The following is a 20,657-nucleotide window of genomic DNA, read 5'->3' on the forward strand; positions in this document are numbered from 1 at the left end:
AAGGAATGGCACGTGGAGGGCGACAAGGGATTTTCTGGAACACATCTGGGGCTCTGTGACCCCTGAACCGACCCGGGCAGGGTGTGGCAGCACTCACTCACTTGGGCTGGTGATTCCGGTGCTCCTTCTCGCCAGCCTCCCCCTCCTTCTCCCCGCTGTCCTTCTCCACGGACTCGTAGGTGGACAGCGCCCTGTTCCTGAGCCGGTGCCGCCGGTGGGGCTCCTCTGCGTTGTCCCCCTTGGCCGCGGGCTCTCCGTCCCTGTTCCCGGAGCGGGACCCTCCGCGGTGCCGGGAGCGCCGCTCGCCGCGGGCACCGTTGGCGGTGCCGTTGCCCTCCTTGCCCGGCCGGTCGGACGAGTGCCGGTGGCTGCGGTGCCTGCGGTGCTCCTTCTCGGCCCCTTCCTCCACCGAGCCCCGCCGGTGGTGCCTCTTCCCCCCTTCCTGCCCCCTGTTACGGTCGCTTTTCCCTTCCTTGCTGCCCCCTTCCACCTCCTTGCTGCGGCTCCGGTGCTGCCGGTGCCGCTCCTCCTTGTTGGCAGCCCCGGCTTCGCCGCTCTCGTCCTTGGTCACGTCTCCCTTCTCCTGCTCTCCCAGCTTCTCCTTCTCCCGATGCCTGTGGTGCTTCCGTGGCGCTTCTGCCCCGTCAGTGGAGGTGGGTTTGGGGTGCTCCACCACCTCCTGGACATCCACGGGGCTCAGCTTGGTGATGTTGTTCCTGCCTTCGCCGCGGGGCTCCACGACCAGCGGCCGGTCCAGGTGGGTTTTCATGTCGGGCCGGATGTGCAGGGTGGTGGCGTACCGGACCCGCTCCTCGGGGTCCAGCTCGTTGTACAGCGCCTCGCAGCTGGCTCGGAAGTTGTGCATCCGGATCTGGCTCGTCCTCTGCTCCCAAACCGACTTGGATTTGGAGGAATTCTGCTGCTTGCTAAGGGCGGGAGAAATGTGAGAAGTCAGCACCCAACTTCGCGCCAATTCCCTAAATGCCAACCAAAAAAATTAAAAAAAAAAGAGGGAATTTTCAGCTGAGGTGGGGAATTAGAGGGTCGAACCAAAGGAGTAACAGGGATGGAGAGATAACGTAAGCAGGGAAAGCCAGCAGGATCATCCGTGTTAGTTTGCCCACACACTATGAGATCAGCCCTCTGGAAAGGAGTTATTCTGCATTTCGGAAATGTGGAAGCCTCGGGAATAGTTTGAAGGCTTAAAACGTCAGCACACAAAAATCACACACCTCAGCCAGAGCTTTGGAGCAGCCCACAAAGCTTCCCAAAATTAGCAGCACTTTTATCCCCACCTGGAAATATCTGGATGAGGAAATTAGCAGTGAGCAAGAGAAGTTAGATCAGCAAGGAGGAGCAGGGAAAATGAAATCTGTCCCTGAGGATCTGAGCCTGCCACCAGCCCCTTCCCCTTCCAGCCAGCCCCAGGGGTTGTTTTCCAGCTGTGCTGCCCTGCTGGCTCATGGAACAGGTCTAAAACTGCTCTAAATCCACAACATCCTTCCAGGTGAGCATGGACACATCACCGGAGAAGGGAAAAGTACAAGTAGGAAAGGAAAACTGTCCTGTGCACCAGGAAAAGAGCCCAGAGAGTGGGAGAGTCACACACAGATCCATAGAATATCCTGAGCTGGAGGGACCCCAAGGATTGCCCAGCCCAGCCCCTGTCCCTGCCCAGACCCCCCAACAACCCCACCCTGGGCATCCCTGGCAGCGCTGGCCAAACGCTCCTGGAGCTCTGGCAGCCTCGGGGCCGTGCCCATTCCCTGGGGAGCCTGGGCAGTGCCAGCACCCTCTGGGGGAAGAACCTTTCCTGCTCTCCAGCCTGAGCTGCCCTGGCCCAGCCCCAGCCGTTCCCTGGCTCCTGTCCCTGTCCCAGAGCAGAGATGGGAGCTGCCCCTCGGGAGGAGCTGCAGCCCCTGGGGAGCTCTGCCCTCAGCCTGCTCCAGCTGAACAATCCCAGTGCCCTCAGCTGCTCCTCACGGGCCCTCCAGACCCTTCACCATCTCAGTATCCCAAGATGAAGATGAGATTGGAACACCTGGAGACCCCTGCTCATCTCTGTCACCTCCTGTGCCCAGGACTCCTCCTCTGGCATGGCCTGACTGCTTTGATTTTTCAGCACAGCATTTGGGTTCTCACCACCACATTCAAAGTGACCACAAACCCAACCAGGGTTGGAAAGTTGTGAAGGGACAACTTTTTCTTTTTCTCCTAAAAACCTCAAGCCAAACTCTGCTTTTCACTGGCTGCCAGGGCAAGTTCTGGATTTAACCTCATGCAGGCTCAGCACCCATTTTTCCTTAATGAAACTTTTTCTAGTAAAACCAGGAAAGGCATTTTCCTCCTCCCAGCCTGCTCTGACATCTCCATTCCCCAAACCTCAGCCTGAGCTGTGCAGCTGGAGGGAGCAGAGCCCACATGGGAGGCAAACACAACTTCCTTACGCATTTTCTGGGCTCCCCTGGCAGTGGAAAAAAGCAGCTTTTGCGTGTTCTGGTGCTGGTTGGGACTGTCTGGCTCTGTCACCGTGCACAGACCCCGGGGAGGTGACGTCTAGCCACGCTCATGTGGCACAGTGGGAGCTGTCAGAAGGGTTTTGTGTCGCTGGGCTCTGCTGGGGAATCGCTTCTTTACCAAGGTTGCTGCTGCCTGGTGCTGCTGAAGAGGAAAAAATTCACTAAAAGCCCTCATGAGAGCACCCAGGCAGATGTGAAGAAACCTCATTTAGTCCCAAAATCAGTGCTGATTACGAAAATTAAATATCTATGCCCTGTTGTCGAATTCTGGACTCATTTTCCAGCAGCCGAGTCCCCCATTTGCAGCACGGCAGGAGAACAAGAGATAAAAATCACAGCTCTAAATGTAAATAATACCAGAAGGTCCTGGAGACACGGCTTAGAGCCCTGCTCACCCCAAATCCCACATTCAAGGGAGGACAAGCTCCTCCTGAGGCAGAGCCCCCTCCAAGCTGGCACAAGGATGAACAGCCCCATCACTCTGCGCTTTCTTTAGTTCAAAATGATGAATCATTTAAATATTCTCACTCATCAGCAGCTTTCCTTGGTCTGAGAAGGAATGAGGAACGTGCAGAGCCTCCGACTGCCCAGCCCTGCTGCCCTGTCCAAGGGTTTCTGCACAGGAAAGCTCTGCACAGCTCTCACAGGCAGCAGCGCTGGAGCTGCCTGGGATGGGCATCCCGGGGTGTCCTGCACGTCCTCTGGGATGGGTGGGTGCCTTGCTCTGCCACGCCCCAGGTTTTAGCTCTGCTAAACCCAACTGGGCTACAAATCTCTTCAAAGGCAGGCTCAGGGAAAGCTCAGGGATTTTCTGTGCCTGCCGGAGCTCCCTGAATGCTGCCACAAACACCTCTGTTCTTAGGGAATATTCCTCACTCCATAGTGACAGTGCTGGGGTGGGGACCGGCCTCTGTCCTGTGCTTTGGGCAGCACTGAGCTGACAATCAGCCTTCATGATTAATTAGAAAAGTGTCTTTGTGCTGAAACTTCCAGTTTATCTAAAACCCAAGAGCAGAGGGAGGAGCACAGCACTCCCTGCTCCATCCTGTGCTCCATTGCCATGGGACAGGTACCAGCAGGGCTGGGACACGAAGAAGCCTCTGTGTCCCTGCAGTGACTCCCCAAAGCAAAACACGGAGAAAACCATCAGGCAGCTCCCACGGACACAGCCTGTGCTGAGCCCATCCCAGCTGCCTTAGGCTGGAAATGCAAGATGTGCCTGGGGTGTGTATTTCCCATCTGTCAGAGCTGGGGCAGTTCTCCTCTGTTCTCTGGGCACTTTTCTTTATCTCTCCCACAGCCAATCCTCCCTCCAGGAGATCTCTGCTGTTCATGGCCACTGAGTGTCCCTGCATGGCTGAGAAAATTCCAGCATCCCATGGGGAGAGGCTCTGCCCAGGGCAGGAGCCAAGCATTCCTACCTGGATCCAATCTGCCCTTGGAACAGCACAGCAGCCTTTGCCCACTGCATTCCCAGAGGAGCAGCTTTCTGCCCCACTGCATTCCCAGAGGAGCAGCTTTCTGCCCCACTGCATTCCCAGAGGAGCAGCTTTCTGCCCCACTGCATTCCCAGAGGAGCAGCTTTCTGCCCCCCTGCATTCCCAGAGGAGCAGCTTTCTGCCCCCCTGCATTCCCAGAGGAGCAGCTTTCTGCCCCACTGCATTCCCAGAGGGAGCCCAGGCCCATCTCCAGCAGCCCTGGAGCTCCAGAGGAAAACTCCAGCCTTGTCCAGGATCCTGCTCCAGCAGAAGCACAGCTGGCACTGCAGGAGGGCTGAGCCCCCATGGAATGGCACTGCTGCCACACCCTGACCCACAGCCTGCCAGGGCCTGCTCTGACACTGGGTTTTTCTTTTGTTTGTTTTTGTTTTTGTTTTTGTTGGGTTTTTTTGGTTTTTTTTTTTTTTGTACTATTGCATTTCTAATTTTAATTTTCCTGTTAAAGAACTGTTATTCCTACTCCCATATCTTTGCCTGAGAGCCTCTTAATTTCAAAATCATAATAATTCAGAGGGAGGGGGTTTACATTTTCCATTTCAAGAGAGGCTCCTGCCTTCCTTAGCAGACACCTGGCTTTTCAAACCAGGACACCAGCAAAGAAGGAAAGACAATCCCCTCCATCAGGCTGGATGTGGGGAGGAGGGAGGTTGGGATTCAGGGCTGATCGTCAGCCCAGCTCTGACACGAGCTGTGCCACTGCAGGGGGGTTTTGCAGTTGTGTTTCAGTTCCACCGAGAATGTAAATCAGTTTTTAAATGATCTCTGAGCTGTTCCCAGTGCCCATCACTCAGGCTGAGTGAGAGGTGCCGCCAGGGAACTGCACCCCTGAGAACCTGCAGGAGCCAGGCAGTGCACACATCAACGCAGCTCAGATCCCTGGGTAAAACAGGCACTGACATTCCGAGCTGGAGTTTCCCAGCACCTGGAAATGAGCTGCATCCTTAATGCTGACACAAGTCACGGAGGCGAGTGCCAAAAACTCCAGCACAAAGCCACCCGCTGGCTCTGGGCACCAACAACTCCAGAGCAGGAACTGCAGAGGCAATGCCTGCACAGCCATTCCCCTTTCCACAGGGAAAACACTCCCAAAAAATGTTTAAAATGGCAAATTGGGATATTTACAAAGTGCAGTAAAAACCCAATCAGGAAAACACAGTGGCTGTGAGCTCAATTCCATCTCCAGAGCAGTGAGGAGCATCCCAAATCCCATCATCCCAAATCCCATCATCCCAAATCCTGTCATCCCAAATCCTGTCATCCCAAATCCTGTCATCCCAAATCCTGTCATCCCAAAAACACCACTCAGGAGCCAGAGCCAGGGCAGAGGGGCTGCTGTGGGACTGGGGGCAAAGCACCTGAGCACATGGGCCCTGTGGGAACAGCTCTGGCAATTCCAGAGCCAGAGCAGCAGCAGGAAGTGGCAGCTGCTTGTCCAGCTGGATTTATCCAGCCCTGGCTCCCTCTGAGTCCCCACAGCCACCGAGCTCGGGATCTGTGGCAGCTCCTCCTCTCCTGGTGCTCCCTGGGCACGGGGACAGCCTGGGAGCTGATTTATGGCATCACTTAAAACAAAGCAGGGCTTCAGCCCAGCTGCCTGCCCGGGAGGAGATGCAGCAACAGGAGCGGTTTAGAGGAGATGGAAAAACATCAACAGGGAAAAAATTAATTCCTCTGCTTCCCCTCTCGTTTGGGGCAGTGAATTCTGCTCAAATCGGGGCAGGCACAGCCCAGCTACAGCACGAGCAGGGCAGGGCTTGTCTAAACTGATCAAAAGAGAATTTGTGAGAAAAAATATTTACTTCACAAAAAAAAAAAAATCCACAAAAAAACATAAAATGCCACAAAAAACCATAAAGCCAACTGCTTATCTGAACCCTGCTCATTGCTGGCTGCTTAAAACCATCCTGAAGCCATTAAGGAAATTGCCCTGTAAATCACTCCTGACTTGCCAACATCCTACAAACACTGCTGGTAATTCATTGCTTTACTCCCCATCCCTATTTTCAGGAATATTTGGAACTCTTTGAAGGCTCTGCTCCATCCCAGATCCTCCAGGCTGGAAATGTTGTAGATACCACTGCTGGTACCAGCTCCACTGGTTTTCCTTGGGTTAAGACACCATCAAACAACTCCTGCCTGTGGCTGGAAAAAAACCCTCAATTCCTGGAGAATCAAATAAAATTCATATTAATGAATCGATGGCTGATATTGGTATAAATAAAATCTGCAAGCACTGTGTGGTTTGTTCAAGAAAGGGAAGTGTATTTTTAGTCAGATTCTAATCTTAGGTTGCTCCTTAATGATTCAAGATTTTGTTCCCATAACCTTTGAAATCACTGCTGCACTTCATGGAAATCCTTAAAATTTTGCTGCAGTAAGTAATGAATGAAAGCAGCCCATGGAAAGATGATAATTCAGTGTTAAAAATAACCACACATTACACGCTGGCAGTGAAATTCTGTGTTTCAGATAAAAGGGAATTTGTTGTTAAAATACAACAAAACCTTTCTACTCAAATCCTATTTTCTGTTCATGAACTTGAACGCAGGGTTCATAAACTCCACATTTCCATGTTCCACTTGGAAAACACGATGGGATATTTCACTTTGGGGTTGGTGTGCACAAAGCCCAATGTTTTATCTCTCTGGAGGTTTTTGGGGAAATGCTCCTTAACACTCACTGAGAAAAAAAAGCACATTCAGCTCATCCATCTCTGCACCTTTCTGCCCGTCAAAACTCCCAGCAGCCAGGAAACACATTGGAAGAAATGATCCAAAAGAAGACTAAATCTAATTTATTCCCCTAATTTTCACTGTCCCAACCCCGTGAGCCACCAGACCTGGGCACAGACAGGTCACACCTACTTTGGGCAGTCACAGAAGCTCAACCTTGGTCACAACAGTTAAATTCCAGAGTCTCTATTCTGGTGGGGAGTTAACAACAAACCCCGATGAAAAATGCCACAAAATGTGGCCAAATCCTCCTTCTAAAAGGATTTTGGTACCTGCACTTTGATTTCATCCTTTTATAAAAGGCAACTCTGCCTCTGGAAATTTGGAAAAGGGGACAAAATCTGTATTTTTTTTTTAAAGGCTAGTTGGGAAAACATTGATTGGGAGCAGTTTGGGGTAACTTCTGCTGGGGGAAATGGAATTTTGTGTTGAAGGCAGTTCCCAGCACCTCCCTTTCTCCATCCTGGCCCTTCTGTCAGGGTGGGAGGCACCCAAAGTGCAGCTGAGCCCTCTCTGCACCTTCCTGCCTGTCAAAACTCCCAGCAGCCAGGAAATACACTGGAAGAAATGATCCAAAAGATGACTAAATCTAATTTATTCCCCTAATTTTCCCCGTGAGCCATCAGACCTGGGCACAGACAGGTCACACCTACTTTGGGCAGTCACAACAGCTCAGTCTTGATCACAGAAGTTAAACTCACATAAAGCATCAACATATTTTAAATCCAACTTGTCCAAGATCCACCAGTGCACAAGGAGCCCCCAGACAGCCAGGGAAATATCAGGGAGGAAAAGCTGCTGGAAAAGCTGCTGGAAAACCTGCTTGGCTTCACAGTACCTTGGTGCCTGCTGTGAGGCCAGGACAAACCCCCAGGCTGGAATTGCACTTACTTGAGTCTCCAAAAGCATTTAAAGAAGAAAGACAAGGTCACACAGTTAAAGGACAACCCAAAGGACACTTGTAGGGGTGGGACAGGAGCTGATGAGGAGTTTTTGGGGTTAGTCAGCAGCAGTAATGATGTTTTTACCAACCTGTTGGTGTCAAAGCACACCCTGACCCACAGCACAGCCAGCAGGATTGGATTGGGAGGAAGCACATGAGTGAGTTTTCCACTGTGTTTGCCCAACTCCAGCTCCAGGAGTGGCCAAGAGCCTCATTAGGACAAAATCTGTTGCTTTAAGCTCCAGCTCGAGAAGGTCAGAGAGCAAAGACATAACCAGCTTTTCAAGAGTTTTCCAATTTAGTCTCACTTGGACCCTGTTTCCAGAATTCTTTTGAAGTCCTCCTCCAGTTTTCCCTCCAAGAGAGCTCTCCTGGTTCTCCCACGGAACCCAGAGTGCAAACACTGGTGGAACATCAAAGCCAACAGCCCAGCACAGAATAAACACAGAGAACAGAAAGAAATACAAGTGAGAACAAGACAAACCATCAAATGAGGGGAGACAGGAGAAGAGAGGAGAAGAGTTCAGGAGAAATGATGGAATGGAATTACGGGAGAAAAATGGAGGAAGGAAGAGGGGGAAAAGTCACAGTCAATGTATGGAACACAAGAGTTGCTCACAAATCACAAGCATCAAATGACAATGACACCTTCCAGTCCTTTCCCTGGATGTTGGTCTGGAGGCTTTCCACAATGATGGGAATGGTTTTTTGGGGAAAAAGAACACAGGGTGAGTGAAGGCACCAGGAGAAGGGGAAGGTTGATAGAGCTCTAAATGAGAAATCCACTTAGTGAATATCGTAACAGAGAGCAACTCACGGTGAATTTACGCTGGAGACTGACGAGCTGCGAGATACAGTACCTCGAGTTTGCTTTACAAAACTGCACATGCAAAAAAACAAAACAAACAAAGAAAACAAAAAGTGAGAAAAGAAAAAGCCAAAACAACTAAACAAAACCAAAACCAAACCAAAAAAAAAAAATCAAACCAAACCAAAGGAGCACAGAAACTATAAAAGACATCGGGAGGAGACTCGTACAGGCCGTGTCCTGTCAGATGCAGACGGGGAGGAGACCGGGCAAGCTCCAGGATTGCAGAAGCCACGGACACACCACCCTCTGGAGAGCAGGGACACAACCAAAGAGTCCAAAACGGAACCAAAAGGGAGCCAAAAGGAAAAGGTGACCAAGAGGCACACGATGACCGCGGGGCTCCGCGGCTCCCTGGTACTCACACCGCCAAAGTCCTGCAGGAGCCGCCTCTGCGACCTGGGGAGGTCTGGCTGCAGCCACGGGGGGATTGTGCTGCAAATCCTCCTTTCCAGGTGGAGCAGGATGCTAATTCCTGCTCTTGGCACCAGGAGGAAGCTTTAGCACGGAGCAAGGGCTGGAGAGAGGACCTCGGGCTCCAAAATCCACCTGAGCTCCAGCAACTGGTGCCAGGCAACTTCTCCTCAGCCCCTGCCTCAGACTGGCTCTTTGGAGGCACCTACCTCTCTCCTTGGGATGGGAATGACTCAGACTGCCCAAAACTGGGTCACTGGGCCTAAAAACCTCAGCTCTGCTGCAGCTTCAGTGGAGCAGGGCCCAGGGCTGAAAGGAGCTTCCTGCAGCTCAAGGAATTTTGTAGATTCTCCTCCATCTCCTCCACACCATTTATGTGGGGGGTTCTAAATACGGAAATCACTGAATCACATAGAAAAGGCAGGGAATCCACAGAAAACCAGCATTCTAAATATCCTGATTGATCCTGGCTTGGGGCATTAAATTTTTCCTAGCTCTAAATGATCATTTTTATTAATCTACAGTGTTCCAAAAACCCTCCCCAAGACTGAAAATAATATCCCTTCACCTCTGATTTGCCTTTTCAGTTGCAGCATTTTTCCTCCTCCTTTCATGAGTGTTTAAATCTGTTAACAATCAATTCTAGCCAACCAGAAGGCCCAGTTAAAATCTAATGTTCTTTGGGTATCATAGAAGTAGAGTTTTAAATATACATTGATTAAAATTAATGGATTGTTCTAAACAGAAATGTTGGCTCAGCTACTGCATATAACACAAAATCCAGAGGTTCAGAAACCTGGAGTGAATATAAGAAAAATTATGGAAGGCATCATAAAAGTTGTGCTTGAAGCAAATAATCTGCTGAGCAGCCAGGTGAAGTATTTTAAGCTAAACCCCAGGATTTCTGTGTTTGTCTGGTGCCAAATGAAACAGGAGCAGAGGCAGAGTGGGGGTGGCATGTCCTGCGTGCTGGCCAAGGAAATGATTATTTCCAGGTTGGTCAAGCTGGGGACTTTTTTACTCTTTGGCAACAAAATCCTGCAGAGAACAAGCCCCTGACTGCAGGGCATGACCAAGAAATTCCTTTGGGAAAACTTGGGATGGAGGAGAATGCACGGGGCTGCTCTGATTCACCTGGGAGTCAGCACCGTACAATACGTGTGGAGATTTTGGGTTTAATTGTTGAAAATTGTTGAAAGCAGATGAACATCCCTCAGTGGGAGGCTGGGATGAACCTCTGTGTGTCTCCCTGCCTCGTTTGGTGCTGGGCAGGGTGAAAGCCATGCTCTGTCCGTGTCACCTGTGCAGGGAATGTGACACAAGTCCTGCAGCGCTCCAGGCTCACTGCTCTGCTCCTGTGGCTGGATCTGCCTTTTTGAAATCATAAATTTGCCTGGAACCGCCGTGTGTGGAACCACAGGGCCAGCCCAGCCTCCTTTTCCAGGGCAAAACGACAGCAGGAGTTGATTTTCACCAGATGCTACTTACCAGGAAGGAGGGACAGAGCCCAGAGAGTGGCTTTGGGTGACACCAACGGAGAGGACAGAGAGGAAAACCCACGGGAGGAATCAGAACCTCACACACTGACACACTCCAGGGGAGGAGGAGAGGGAAGAAATCACAACCAGCAAGAGAAAAAGAACACCTCTTCTAATCTACACCCCCAGCACAGCACAGGGCACGGGCTGGGTGTTCAGGCAGCTTCTTGCTGGGTCCTGTTGTGTCCCCACAGCCCAACAGAGACGTGGAAATCAGCCACGGTACTCCCAAGACAGAAGGAAAACATGGAACCTCTGAGATGGAAAACCTGGAGAAACAGAGCAGTTCCCCCCTCCCTGCACCCCCAGACCTGTACAAAAGGGCCAGAGGGGTCAGGGTGAAGTGACTGAGGTGCCACCTCTGGTGGCTTTTCTGCCTTGCTCACACTGACAGGCACTGTCCCCTGTGGGACTGCAATTACAGCACCAATTCTGTGAACAACCCCAGTGGGACCACCAGAAACCAGTCCTGGAGACAGAGGGAGGTCCTTGGAGGCTGGAAAGTTGTCCTGGGAAGCACAGATAACTCTGGAACAGCAGTGGGCAATGTGACAAACTGTGCTTAGGTCTGGTGCCCACGTCCAGGAGCTGTCTCTGCCACTGCCCCCCATGTTTCATCCACCACCCAAGTTCTCCTCCCACCCAAAACTCACACCTCACACCTGTGATTAAATGATTCCCTTGAATCTGGCTACAACTCTAATCCATTACCTCATGGAATTAATAAAACCCCAAAACCTCGTAAATCACAGAGTGCAAAAAGTTCCTCCAAGTGTGACTGACTACCTGGCAGGATCCTACAAATTTAGGGGTGCCAAAAAATTGCTATTTCAAGGCTTTCCCCAAGAAAAGGTGAGGAGAGGGCACTGGGGAATGCTGTGGGTGCCAGGTGAGCCCCAGGTCATGCCCTGCCTGGGGCAGGGTGTGCTCGTGGCAGCCCCTTTTGTACGGGCCATTGGTGCAGCTCTGGCTGGGATGGGGAGGGCAATGGGGAATTCTGGCATCAGGCCAGGCAAAACCAGGAAAAAAACCCAAGTTTGCTTTGGGGTCTTTGTGTGACCCACAGGGATGAGCCTGAGGGCTCTTCCTTCTACTGACAGTGGCACCAAAAAGTGCTTTGGACATCCAGTGCCTTGGAATTGTCCCCTTGTCCCCCTTCCTCCGGTCTGGCTGCCAAGGAAGCTGCACCAATGGTTTGCCCTAAAGACCCCTGGCTCTGTGAAGTCCCTCAGGTGCAGAGGCTGAGCAGGGCAAACGACACAGAGGGGCTGAACAAACCCAGAACTCACCTCCAGAAACAACAAAGCAAGGAATATGCTAAACGGAAAACAAACAAAAACAAAAAAAAAATCACAAAAAAATAAGAGTGGAACAATGGGCTCGAATCAAACACATCTCCTGTTTTCAGCCAAACATTGCAAACAGTGACAGAACCTATGCACCACCCTCGCTTTTCATCCTAAATAAATCCTTCAGGCTAGAGTTCACCAGGTGAAAAAGGAACTGTGGTCAGACAAATCTGCTCAGGTCCCTTTGGTGGAGCAGAGAAATGCTGGGGGCTGGATGAAGCAGGAGCTGCAAACCAGGCTCACTTTTCATCCAGAGAAATGAAAATCCACAAAATAAATCCTGCAGGACAGAGCTCAGCAGGTGGAAAAACCAACTGTGGTCAGACAAATATGTTCAGGTGAACGCCTTTGGTGAGGGAGGAAATTTCTGGGAGCTCCAAAGCAGTGCAGGATGTCGTGAGGCCGATGATGAACGATCCCTCCCAGCACTACAATGATGAGCCTGTTATTAAAGGAGATCCCCATCAATCACAAACCAATTCCCAGCTCCCACAGCATCCAGTTCCAGGTGGGGAGGTGAAGGTGCCTCTTCAGAGCCTGGATAACACTGGATAACAACCAGTTCCTCATGCTTAGGGAATGATGTTCAGTAACCAGCACAATAAATGGAGCTCAGAGCTGAGGAGGGGGGATGTTGGAATCCAGGACATCCCTCTGGCTGCCCTGGCTGTCTCAAGACCCTGGCAGGGGGTTTGGAGACCTTGGCACGAAGTCAAAAACACCTGTGGCTTCAATTTTAGCCCATGGAAAAAGCTGCCAACTTTGTGTGAGGAATTACAAGCCACAAGGGTTTGAGTAGTGTGGTAGTTGAATTAACACAGGGTGGAAAAGTAGAATTTTGGGGTTTTTAGAATGGGGTTCAGAGGTACAAAATGGAGGGACTTGGGCGTGTTCTGGCCTTCTTCTTCTTCTTGCCCTCCATGTCTTGCTGTGCTTGCTGGTGACACTTTTCTATTGGTTTAAGGCACAGACACACTGTCCAACATCAATGACAGATATTGGCACGTTATTGTAAACACAGCACAGGTAGTTTTTGGTATAAAAGGTGAACACCACCCTGAGGGCAGATAGAATGCCATGGCTGACTTGCTAGACAGACCTCAGCAGGTCAGAGAAAGAATGTTCTAGATAAGGAAAAATAAACAACCTTGAGAAGCTGATCCAACACATTCAGACTCCTTCTTTGGCTGCACGGGCTGGGAAACGAGGACTTTTACACTCTCAGGGTCAGCCCAGCATTGAAACCCCGAGAGGGGGACAAGGGGACAATTCCAAGGCCCTGGATGTGCAAATTTGATGAAGCTTGGTTAGGAGGGGAAGTTGGGGCAGATTAAAAGATTCCCTTGGATCTGGCTGCAACTGTAATCCATTACCTCATGGAATTAAAAAACCCAAACCTCGTAAGTCACAGAGTGCAAAAAATTCCTCTTCAGGCACAGCCCACCCTGTATTGGCACGGGAAAAATGCCAGAGGTGGAGAATCCAACACCATGGGAAGGGCTGGAAGGAGCTTTAGGGGGAGCTGCAGTCAGTGCCTGGAGCAGGACTGGCAAGGGCAGGGAAGAAAACAGCACCTCAGCCCTGGGACAGCACAACCAACGTGAATTTTCACCAGGCTCAGCCCAGGGACAGCTTTGTCACCTCTGTGGGAACACTGGGAACATGAACATCTTGATCAAGAAAATCCAAGTCACGGTGTTCTCTGCCACCACCTGTTTGGACTGATGCAGGCAGGGAAAATATCAATGTTTTCAGAACATCCATCCATGCCATCGATGCCTGCTGTTCTAGAAATCCATTTTCACATGTTGGGAAAATTATATTAAACTATAAAACTAAAAAAAAAAAAAAATATTCCTTAGGAGAAAGTACAAATAGAAATTGATTGGGTAGAGCCACCTTTGCAGGAGCTCAATCCCAGTTTTCCCAGGCCTTGCCCACTGAATCCTACAGGGATTGGATTCTCAGTTCTTTGTACCCCAGTTTTGGGTTCTGGTGATATTTCCATTTACCAGAAATCCCATTTTTAAGAATACCCAGCACTTTCGGCATGTCCAGCTCTGGATCTGATCTGCCAGGACTTGCCATGGTCATGACATCTGCTCCACCCTCAGAGCACTGTGGGGAGTAAGAGCAGGAGAAAGGAAGTGTTGGAGTGGATTTGTGTCGCCCTGATTATCAAGAGTTTTCTAAAGCCTTCTGAGTTTACATTCTTGTAGAGAACTTTCCCACACAACTTTCTGTAAACAACCTATTGTTTTGTATTCTTTCATAGAGGCAGAGAAATTTGATGTACTGGTTGTTTGTCCAGTGTCGTTGGAGAGGTGGCACGTTCACCCTCCAATCCACTGGCACCTTTTGGCAACTATAAGAGATTAGAGTCAGAGAAAATAAATTAGTCTCTTCATCGTGACCAAAGCTGTGATGCGTCGTTTTTCCTTGTGTCATCTGGTGACAGATTTGGGTGCCAAAAGGTCCCCAGATCAGCCCTACTGTACTGGAGAGGGGTATCCAAGGGTTGGTGGCTGCAAACCACCCCCTGTCCAAGATTTAGGGGCTGCCAAGCCCCTCTGGAGCTGCCTGAGGATGGACATTCCATCCCTGTATGGGTTCTTCACTTGAGAGCTGGATTTGATCCTTGTGGGTCTCTCCCAGCTCAGAGTATTCCAGGATTTATGTATAAAATAAATTGCTTTGAGATGGCTTCATTAAACTTCACAGGTCACGAGCCACCAATCCATCCAGCCCCTCTTCCCATCTCCCAAAATCTGACTCCTCCCTTGTCTGTTCCTCCAGGGCCTCATCCCTTTGGGCATCAACCTCAGGACCTAAATGCTGCTTTTTTCCCCCAAAGCAAAGCTTTGTGAGTGGCTGTGGGAGGCTCAGCGTGGCCCTGCAGCAGGGCCAAGGACATGTCACAGGGTGTCACAGGTCAGGAGATGTGAAACCACCCTTTCCACTCTGCTCATGTGAATTTTCACGCTGTTGGGGCAGGGCAGACTCAATTTGAGGCAAAATTGGCAAAAATACACAAATTTGTCCTCACTTTGAATTGTTGTCACAAAAGTGTCCTTGTGCTTTTGAAAACCTGGTGAAAAATGGTGGGAAAAGGTGATTTTAAGCAATTTCAACCTTAGGCCCATGGAAGTGAGTTGTTTCTTTTCTACTGATTTCTAAGAAATCTTCCCATGCAAAATGCTTTGATTCAAACAGAAGCAAATAAGCACCATCATCATCTTGCATTTTTAAATACCAGAACCAAGAAATTCATCAAAGAGCAGGAGCAATTATCCTCATTTGACTTCTTTTCAAGGCTGGCCAGAAAATAATTGTAAGGAAAAAATGGTATTTAAAACTATCAAACAGCCAGAGCATAAATAGGAACTGATTACAGCAGTAATGACAAAATAAAATGGTAAGAAGAATAAAATGGGCAAATTAATAATATTCTTTTCCTTCACATATAACAAACGGGCTCCACTTGGCCTTTTGTCTTTACTAAAGTGGATTAAACTCCCAGTAAAAAGAGATTTCCACTGAAGGAATCCGGCTGCAGTTCAGTTTTTTCCAATAAATTGAGCAGGAAATTTCTTTTTTGTTGTGCTCGAGCTTCTCCAGCCCTTGGAGGTCTCCCCTGTAAAAGGGGTCTGGAAAACATCAGCAGCTCCCAGTAAAATGCAGAACCAAACTTTTTGGTGTTGATGCCGAAATTCCAGAAGAGTTCAAGGAACCTTTTCAGCAAATCCTTGCGAGGAATCCCAGAACAGAATCATGGAATGGTTTGGGTTGGAAGGACCTTAAATCCCATTCCAACCTCTGCAGGGACACCTTCCACCATCCCAGGTTGCTCCAACTCCATACAACACTTGGATATTTCCAGGGATGTCTCAAACACAGGAATTTGGACAAATATTTCCATCTACACCTCATTTTTGCACCTCTAGGATCCAGGAAAAGTTGGGCCCAAGGCAAAGCTTTCCAAGGGTTTTGGTATCACAGAGCCTGTGCTTGTCCTCATCCAGGCATCCCAGAATCCCAAATGGATGTTCCTTCCTCCAAACCAGATCATTTTATTCCACCCAGCTCTTTCATAAAGCAAGGAAAGGGAATTCAAGCACATTTTTCATCTATTTAAAAGGATGCCTTTGCACTTGAATTCTCAAGATTATTAAAAAACAGTTCTTTCTGTGCACACACAGAAATAACTCATTAAAAATCATTAAACTCATCTCCTCATTAAAAATCCAAAGTGGGACATTAACACTTCACCTGGTGAAATCTATCCACGGACAGCTTAAAAAAAAAAAATCCTCCTAAAACACAATTATTCAAAGATGAGGCCTTACAAAGAGCACCAAACGGAAAGAAATCCTTCATTAAACTCCTAATTAAGTGCTCAGCACTGAAGCATTTGGCCAGAGATGGAGCAGGAGGGCTCCCAGACGGCACCACGGGATGCTCCAGCTGGACAGACAGACAGACACTGCAAAGGGGGGACGCTCTCCCAAGGAACCCAGGGTGCTTACGCTGCTATGGAGATGTTGGCCGCCGACATGGGGCTCACTTCGGCCACCTCCTTGGCCTTCTGCAGGGCCAGCTTCTGGTTGGTGGCTTCCTCCATCTCCTCCTCGTCCTGGGGCACAAAAGCAGGAGAAATCAGGGAATAAATCATGGGATAACAGCAAGCAGAGCTCCCCTGGGGCGTGGTGGCTGCCACTGGTGGGCTGCAAGGACACAGGAATTTTCATTTCGGGCAGGTTTTCTTGCAAGGAGCCCCAGGTTTGGCGCAGGTTGAGGTGAGAATGGCAAGGTTTGGTCAAGAGGGTTTTTTACCCTCAGAAACTTTCTTGATTCTGCTGGGTCTCGTCTCAGCACACAGCACTGGGGAAGGAGACTCTGGGGGAGCAGGAATGGGACAATTCCAGGTGGAATTCCCCATTTATCCCAGAGCTGTGTGTGTAACAACCCTCTAAAGCCAATGTCCTGCTGTAACACCTGGACAGGCTCCTAAATCCTCCCTGACCTCCTGCCAAGGGGACTTTTCTGAAACAATAACAAAAAACATGGATTTGGGACTGGTCCTGCTCCCATCAGTTGTTCACACCCACCTCAGATCCCTGAGGACTCAGAAAACAAAAAAGAACCATATTAAATGTAGTTTGTGGAGCAAAGCAGGGTTCTGCTCCTGCTTCCTGCATATCCCTGGGTCACGAGGATTTTTAACCTCTGAAGATTGTACTCAGGATTTCTCTCTTCCTGCCCAACATGAAAAGCAGCACTAAAACTCTAAATTAAGGATCCTAATTAAAAAAAAAATTACAAAAATTAATTTCAAAAATTCAAAAGGTAAGGATCTTAAACATTGAGGTGAGAGCAAAACCCAAAGAAACACCGTGGTTACCCTTCAGTGGTCACCAAAGACAACTTTGCTGGAATTTTCTAACCAAAATAAAGTCAAATCATGGCAGGGTAAGCACAGAGCTCTTGTAGCAACACGGGCATCTCACAAATCCAGGGAAAACCACACTGAGAGCAGCCACAGGCTCTTCTGTCAGGCTTTATGGAATGGCACAGGTCTGCCTCTGCCCTCCCAGGGTGGTGCTGGAAGGAGTCATGATTAAAATAATGAGAACAGACAGATCTCCAGCTTTGGAATAGGAAATTATAGAGATTTATCCACCCTGAATTCCATCTGCATAAACAGAGCTCCTCGCTCTGCCTTTGGTGCTATTTGCTTCAACTGAACTCATTTGGAAACTGTTTTCCTTTTCTCCTTCAGAAGGAAAAAAAAAAAAAGATGGAAAATTGATATAAAAAAATCGTTACCATATAAATTTCTTCGTTTTTTTTTTCTTTTTTCTCCTTTGCAAATATTTGCAAGTCTATAACCAAGGCTAAATAAAAGACTGGCTGAGCAATTATACAAAGTCAATATTTCTCAGCTGCCAGATTCCAGATTTATCAAAGCTTTGGGAACTCGTTGCAAATCAAGGGTGTTTGGTTTAATCCTGGCCCCCAGCTCAGCCCCAGTTGCCTGTCCTTTCACCCTGCTGGGGTGGGAAAACAGCAAAGCACCACCCATGGACTGGGATCAATTCAGTGGATTTGGGAAAGAAGAAGCCGTGGAGAGAAGCAGAGAAAGGAACGAATTCCACATTTCCCACCCTGGGTTCTGCCATCCCCAGCCCAGCAGAGCTCCCTGCATGGAACAGGACTGGGACAGACAGATGTTGTCACCCTGTCTGGAATGTCCCTGGGCTCAGCTGTCCCAGCTGTGAGTCCCCAAGCCCCTGTGCCCCCCAGCTCTGCCCCCTGGACTCTGTGGGGTCACTGCTCAGCAAGAACAAAACATCCCAGAGTGCTTCCAACACAAATCCCACAGCAGCTCCTGGGAAGAAAATTAATTGTGCCCATCCCAATGCAGCAGAAATGTTATCCTCAGGACATGGGTTTTAAAAGGAAAAAAACCCCAATAAAAAAAATCTTTCAGGTTTTCCTTTCATCCTCCAGGTAAAATCAAATTATTTCTTCCTTTGAGGGACCTCCAGCACCCTTAAAAACCAAAGGCTGCTGATTTTTCTTTCTCTGCCCCTAAAGCACCAGGTGCAGGTATTAAAACCTCTTTTGAATTTGTGGCTTCTGCTCCATTCTCCCGGGTGCCTCTGTAATTCTGCTGGATTTACATCCTTTAGGAGCAGCAAACGCAGCTGTTCCTCACTCACAACGAGCCCAGCCCTCAGCAGATGTTTGCTTTGTAATATCTCTGTAGCTCCTTCCATGCAGATACTGCAGATGACTCCAAAAATTCGTTAATTTTTTACCTGATATTTAAAATTCCAGCTCACACTGAAGCTCTGAACAGCTCAAAGTGTCACTTTCATTTCAGGGATAAAGCTCTTGCCCATAAGGACATCCCTGGTTTATGTCCCTTTCTGTTTTCTGGAGCTCTAAATCTTAATTTAAATCAATTTCTCATGGGGTAAAACCCTTTTTTGGTGCTACCCATCACGATGTGCATCATTAACACTGAATTTTCTTGAATCCATTCAGCCAGTTAATGCCTTTTGCATAGGGGAGCAGAAGGAGGGGGATTTATGGATGTTCAGCTCTTGGTTTGGCCACTCCCTTCAGTCCAGAATTTCTGGGCATTCCTCAAGAATTTTATGCAAATTCATATCAAATTCCCACATCCCTCGTACATGTTTTTATCCTGCTTTTTCAGGGATCCCTGGCAGTGGACAGAGATGAGAAAACACTTCCTGCTTGAAGATATTTAGGAAAATAAAGCCTCAGCTGTAGTGGGTTTACTCTCCAGTTTAATGAGGATGAAGCAGGAGCTGCTTGATGTCAGCAGAGACATTCTGGATGATCAGCAGAGAGACTTGAAAAGCAAATTTTGGGGGCAACTGTAGATTCCTCTCTAAGTGAACAGGAAGAAAAACCTGTTGATATATTGAAAAAAAAAGCCTAAAGGTGAGGGAACCCAAAGGGATTCAGGAGAGTTCTCAGGAATGACTAAAAATTAGGTTGGCAGAGTTTGAGTCAGGCCAGAAGAGGACGAGCAGGAGAGGGAGCTGGGAGCAGATTTTTTTATAGATTGAAAGCAAAGGTGGGGATTCTTTATTTTTTCCCCCCCAAAATGAGTCATTCCTCAGCACTGGTGAGTTCTGTAACAGGCACGGGATGATCAAGCTGCAGTTAAATATAGTCCTGGATCAGAGAGCTTCTCTTACGGGTCACAAAGGCCAAAAATGGTCAAAATGCCACATAAAGAAATCCAAATTAGCACCCAGAAGTGGGGAAAGTTGAGATGTTCCAGTCCTGAGGCAGGAAAGTTTTGTGTCTTCCCTAAACAGAGGCAATTTCAATTGCTCCAGGTTCTCCCACATTAAATTCAGCACTGATCTCAATTAATTCCACAGAATAAATGTCAGGAAAGTCTCCTGGGACCAACTGACTCCTGAGTAACTTCCTTGTATCTCTGGGCCATTTTTGGGGCTTGCATGATCATATTTACTCAGCAGGAAATCCTCATTCTCCAGGTATGTGTCTAATTGAATTTTAGCTTTTTCCTCTTCTTTAGAAAACTCCAGTGATTTTGGGGGGGGGAGGGGATCATAAATAAAATTTTAAAATCCCCCAAAAAATTTAATTAAAAAGTTAAAAAATAAAAAATAAATTTAAAAAAATCCCCAAGAGGGTTTTTGGAGAAGCTTCATGATTTGGCAATGCTGTTGAATCCATTAATATTTAATTAGACTTTATAAACATCCCCAAAGTCAGGTTTCTAACCATCCCTGTCAGCTGCTGAAATATTCACAAGAAAGCACTTAAAGGATTAAGAAAGAAGGAGGATGAGCTTCATTATCCAAGAATTGTGCTGGGCCTCATCTCCCCTCTTAGCACATGCAAGGGATGCCCATAAATCTGGGAGGATCTTTGCCTCCAGGCCGGAGATTTCTGTGAGCACAGAAACAGCTGAGCTGCTGAAAGGGAAAAAATTCCCATTAAAAAAAAAAAAATTAAAAAATTAAAAGCTCCAAAACAACAGAGAACCATTAAATACAGCCATGAGCAGCATTTTAAGGGAGGAGGGATGCAGAACACAGAATTGGAACAAAATTAAAATAATAAAAAATTATTAAATTTAATTTAGAATAATAATAGAATTATTGCTAATAAAATGTATTTATAATAATAAAATATGTATAATTATTATTATTATTTGTAATAATAAAAAATCATTTTTGACCTAGGAGCCACCAGGCTGTTCGGAGGGTTTGTTAGGAAACAGC

General features: G+C 48.2%; 1 protein-coding gene across 2 annotated transcripts in view; it reads right to left on the minus strand.

Annotated features, from left to right (window-relative positions):
• CACNA1B (calcium voltage-gated channel subunit alpha1 B) overlaps positions 1-20,657 on the minus strand; it is a 295,914-nt gene that overhangs the window by 74,401 nt on the left and 200,856 nt on the right. For both annotated transcript variants that reach the window (XM_053996161.1, XM_053996160.1), the window contains exons 19-20: positions 16,389-16,495; positions 102-926 (exon numbers count right to left, since the gene is read on the minus strand). In XM_053996161.1, coding sequence (XP_053852136.1) covers positions 102-926; positions 16,389-16,495 — 932 coding nt within the window. The remainder of the gene's footprint in view (positions 1-101; positions 927-16,388; positions 16,496-20,657) is intronic.

This window comes from Vidua macroura, chromosome 21 (genome assembly GCF_024509145.1).
Source record: "Vidua macroura isolate BioBank_ID:100142 chromosome 21, ASM2450914v1, whole genome shotgun sequence".
NCBI lineage: Eukaryota > Metazoa > Chordata > Aves > Passeriformes > Viduidae > Vidua > Vidua macroura.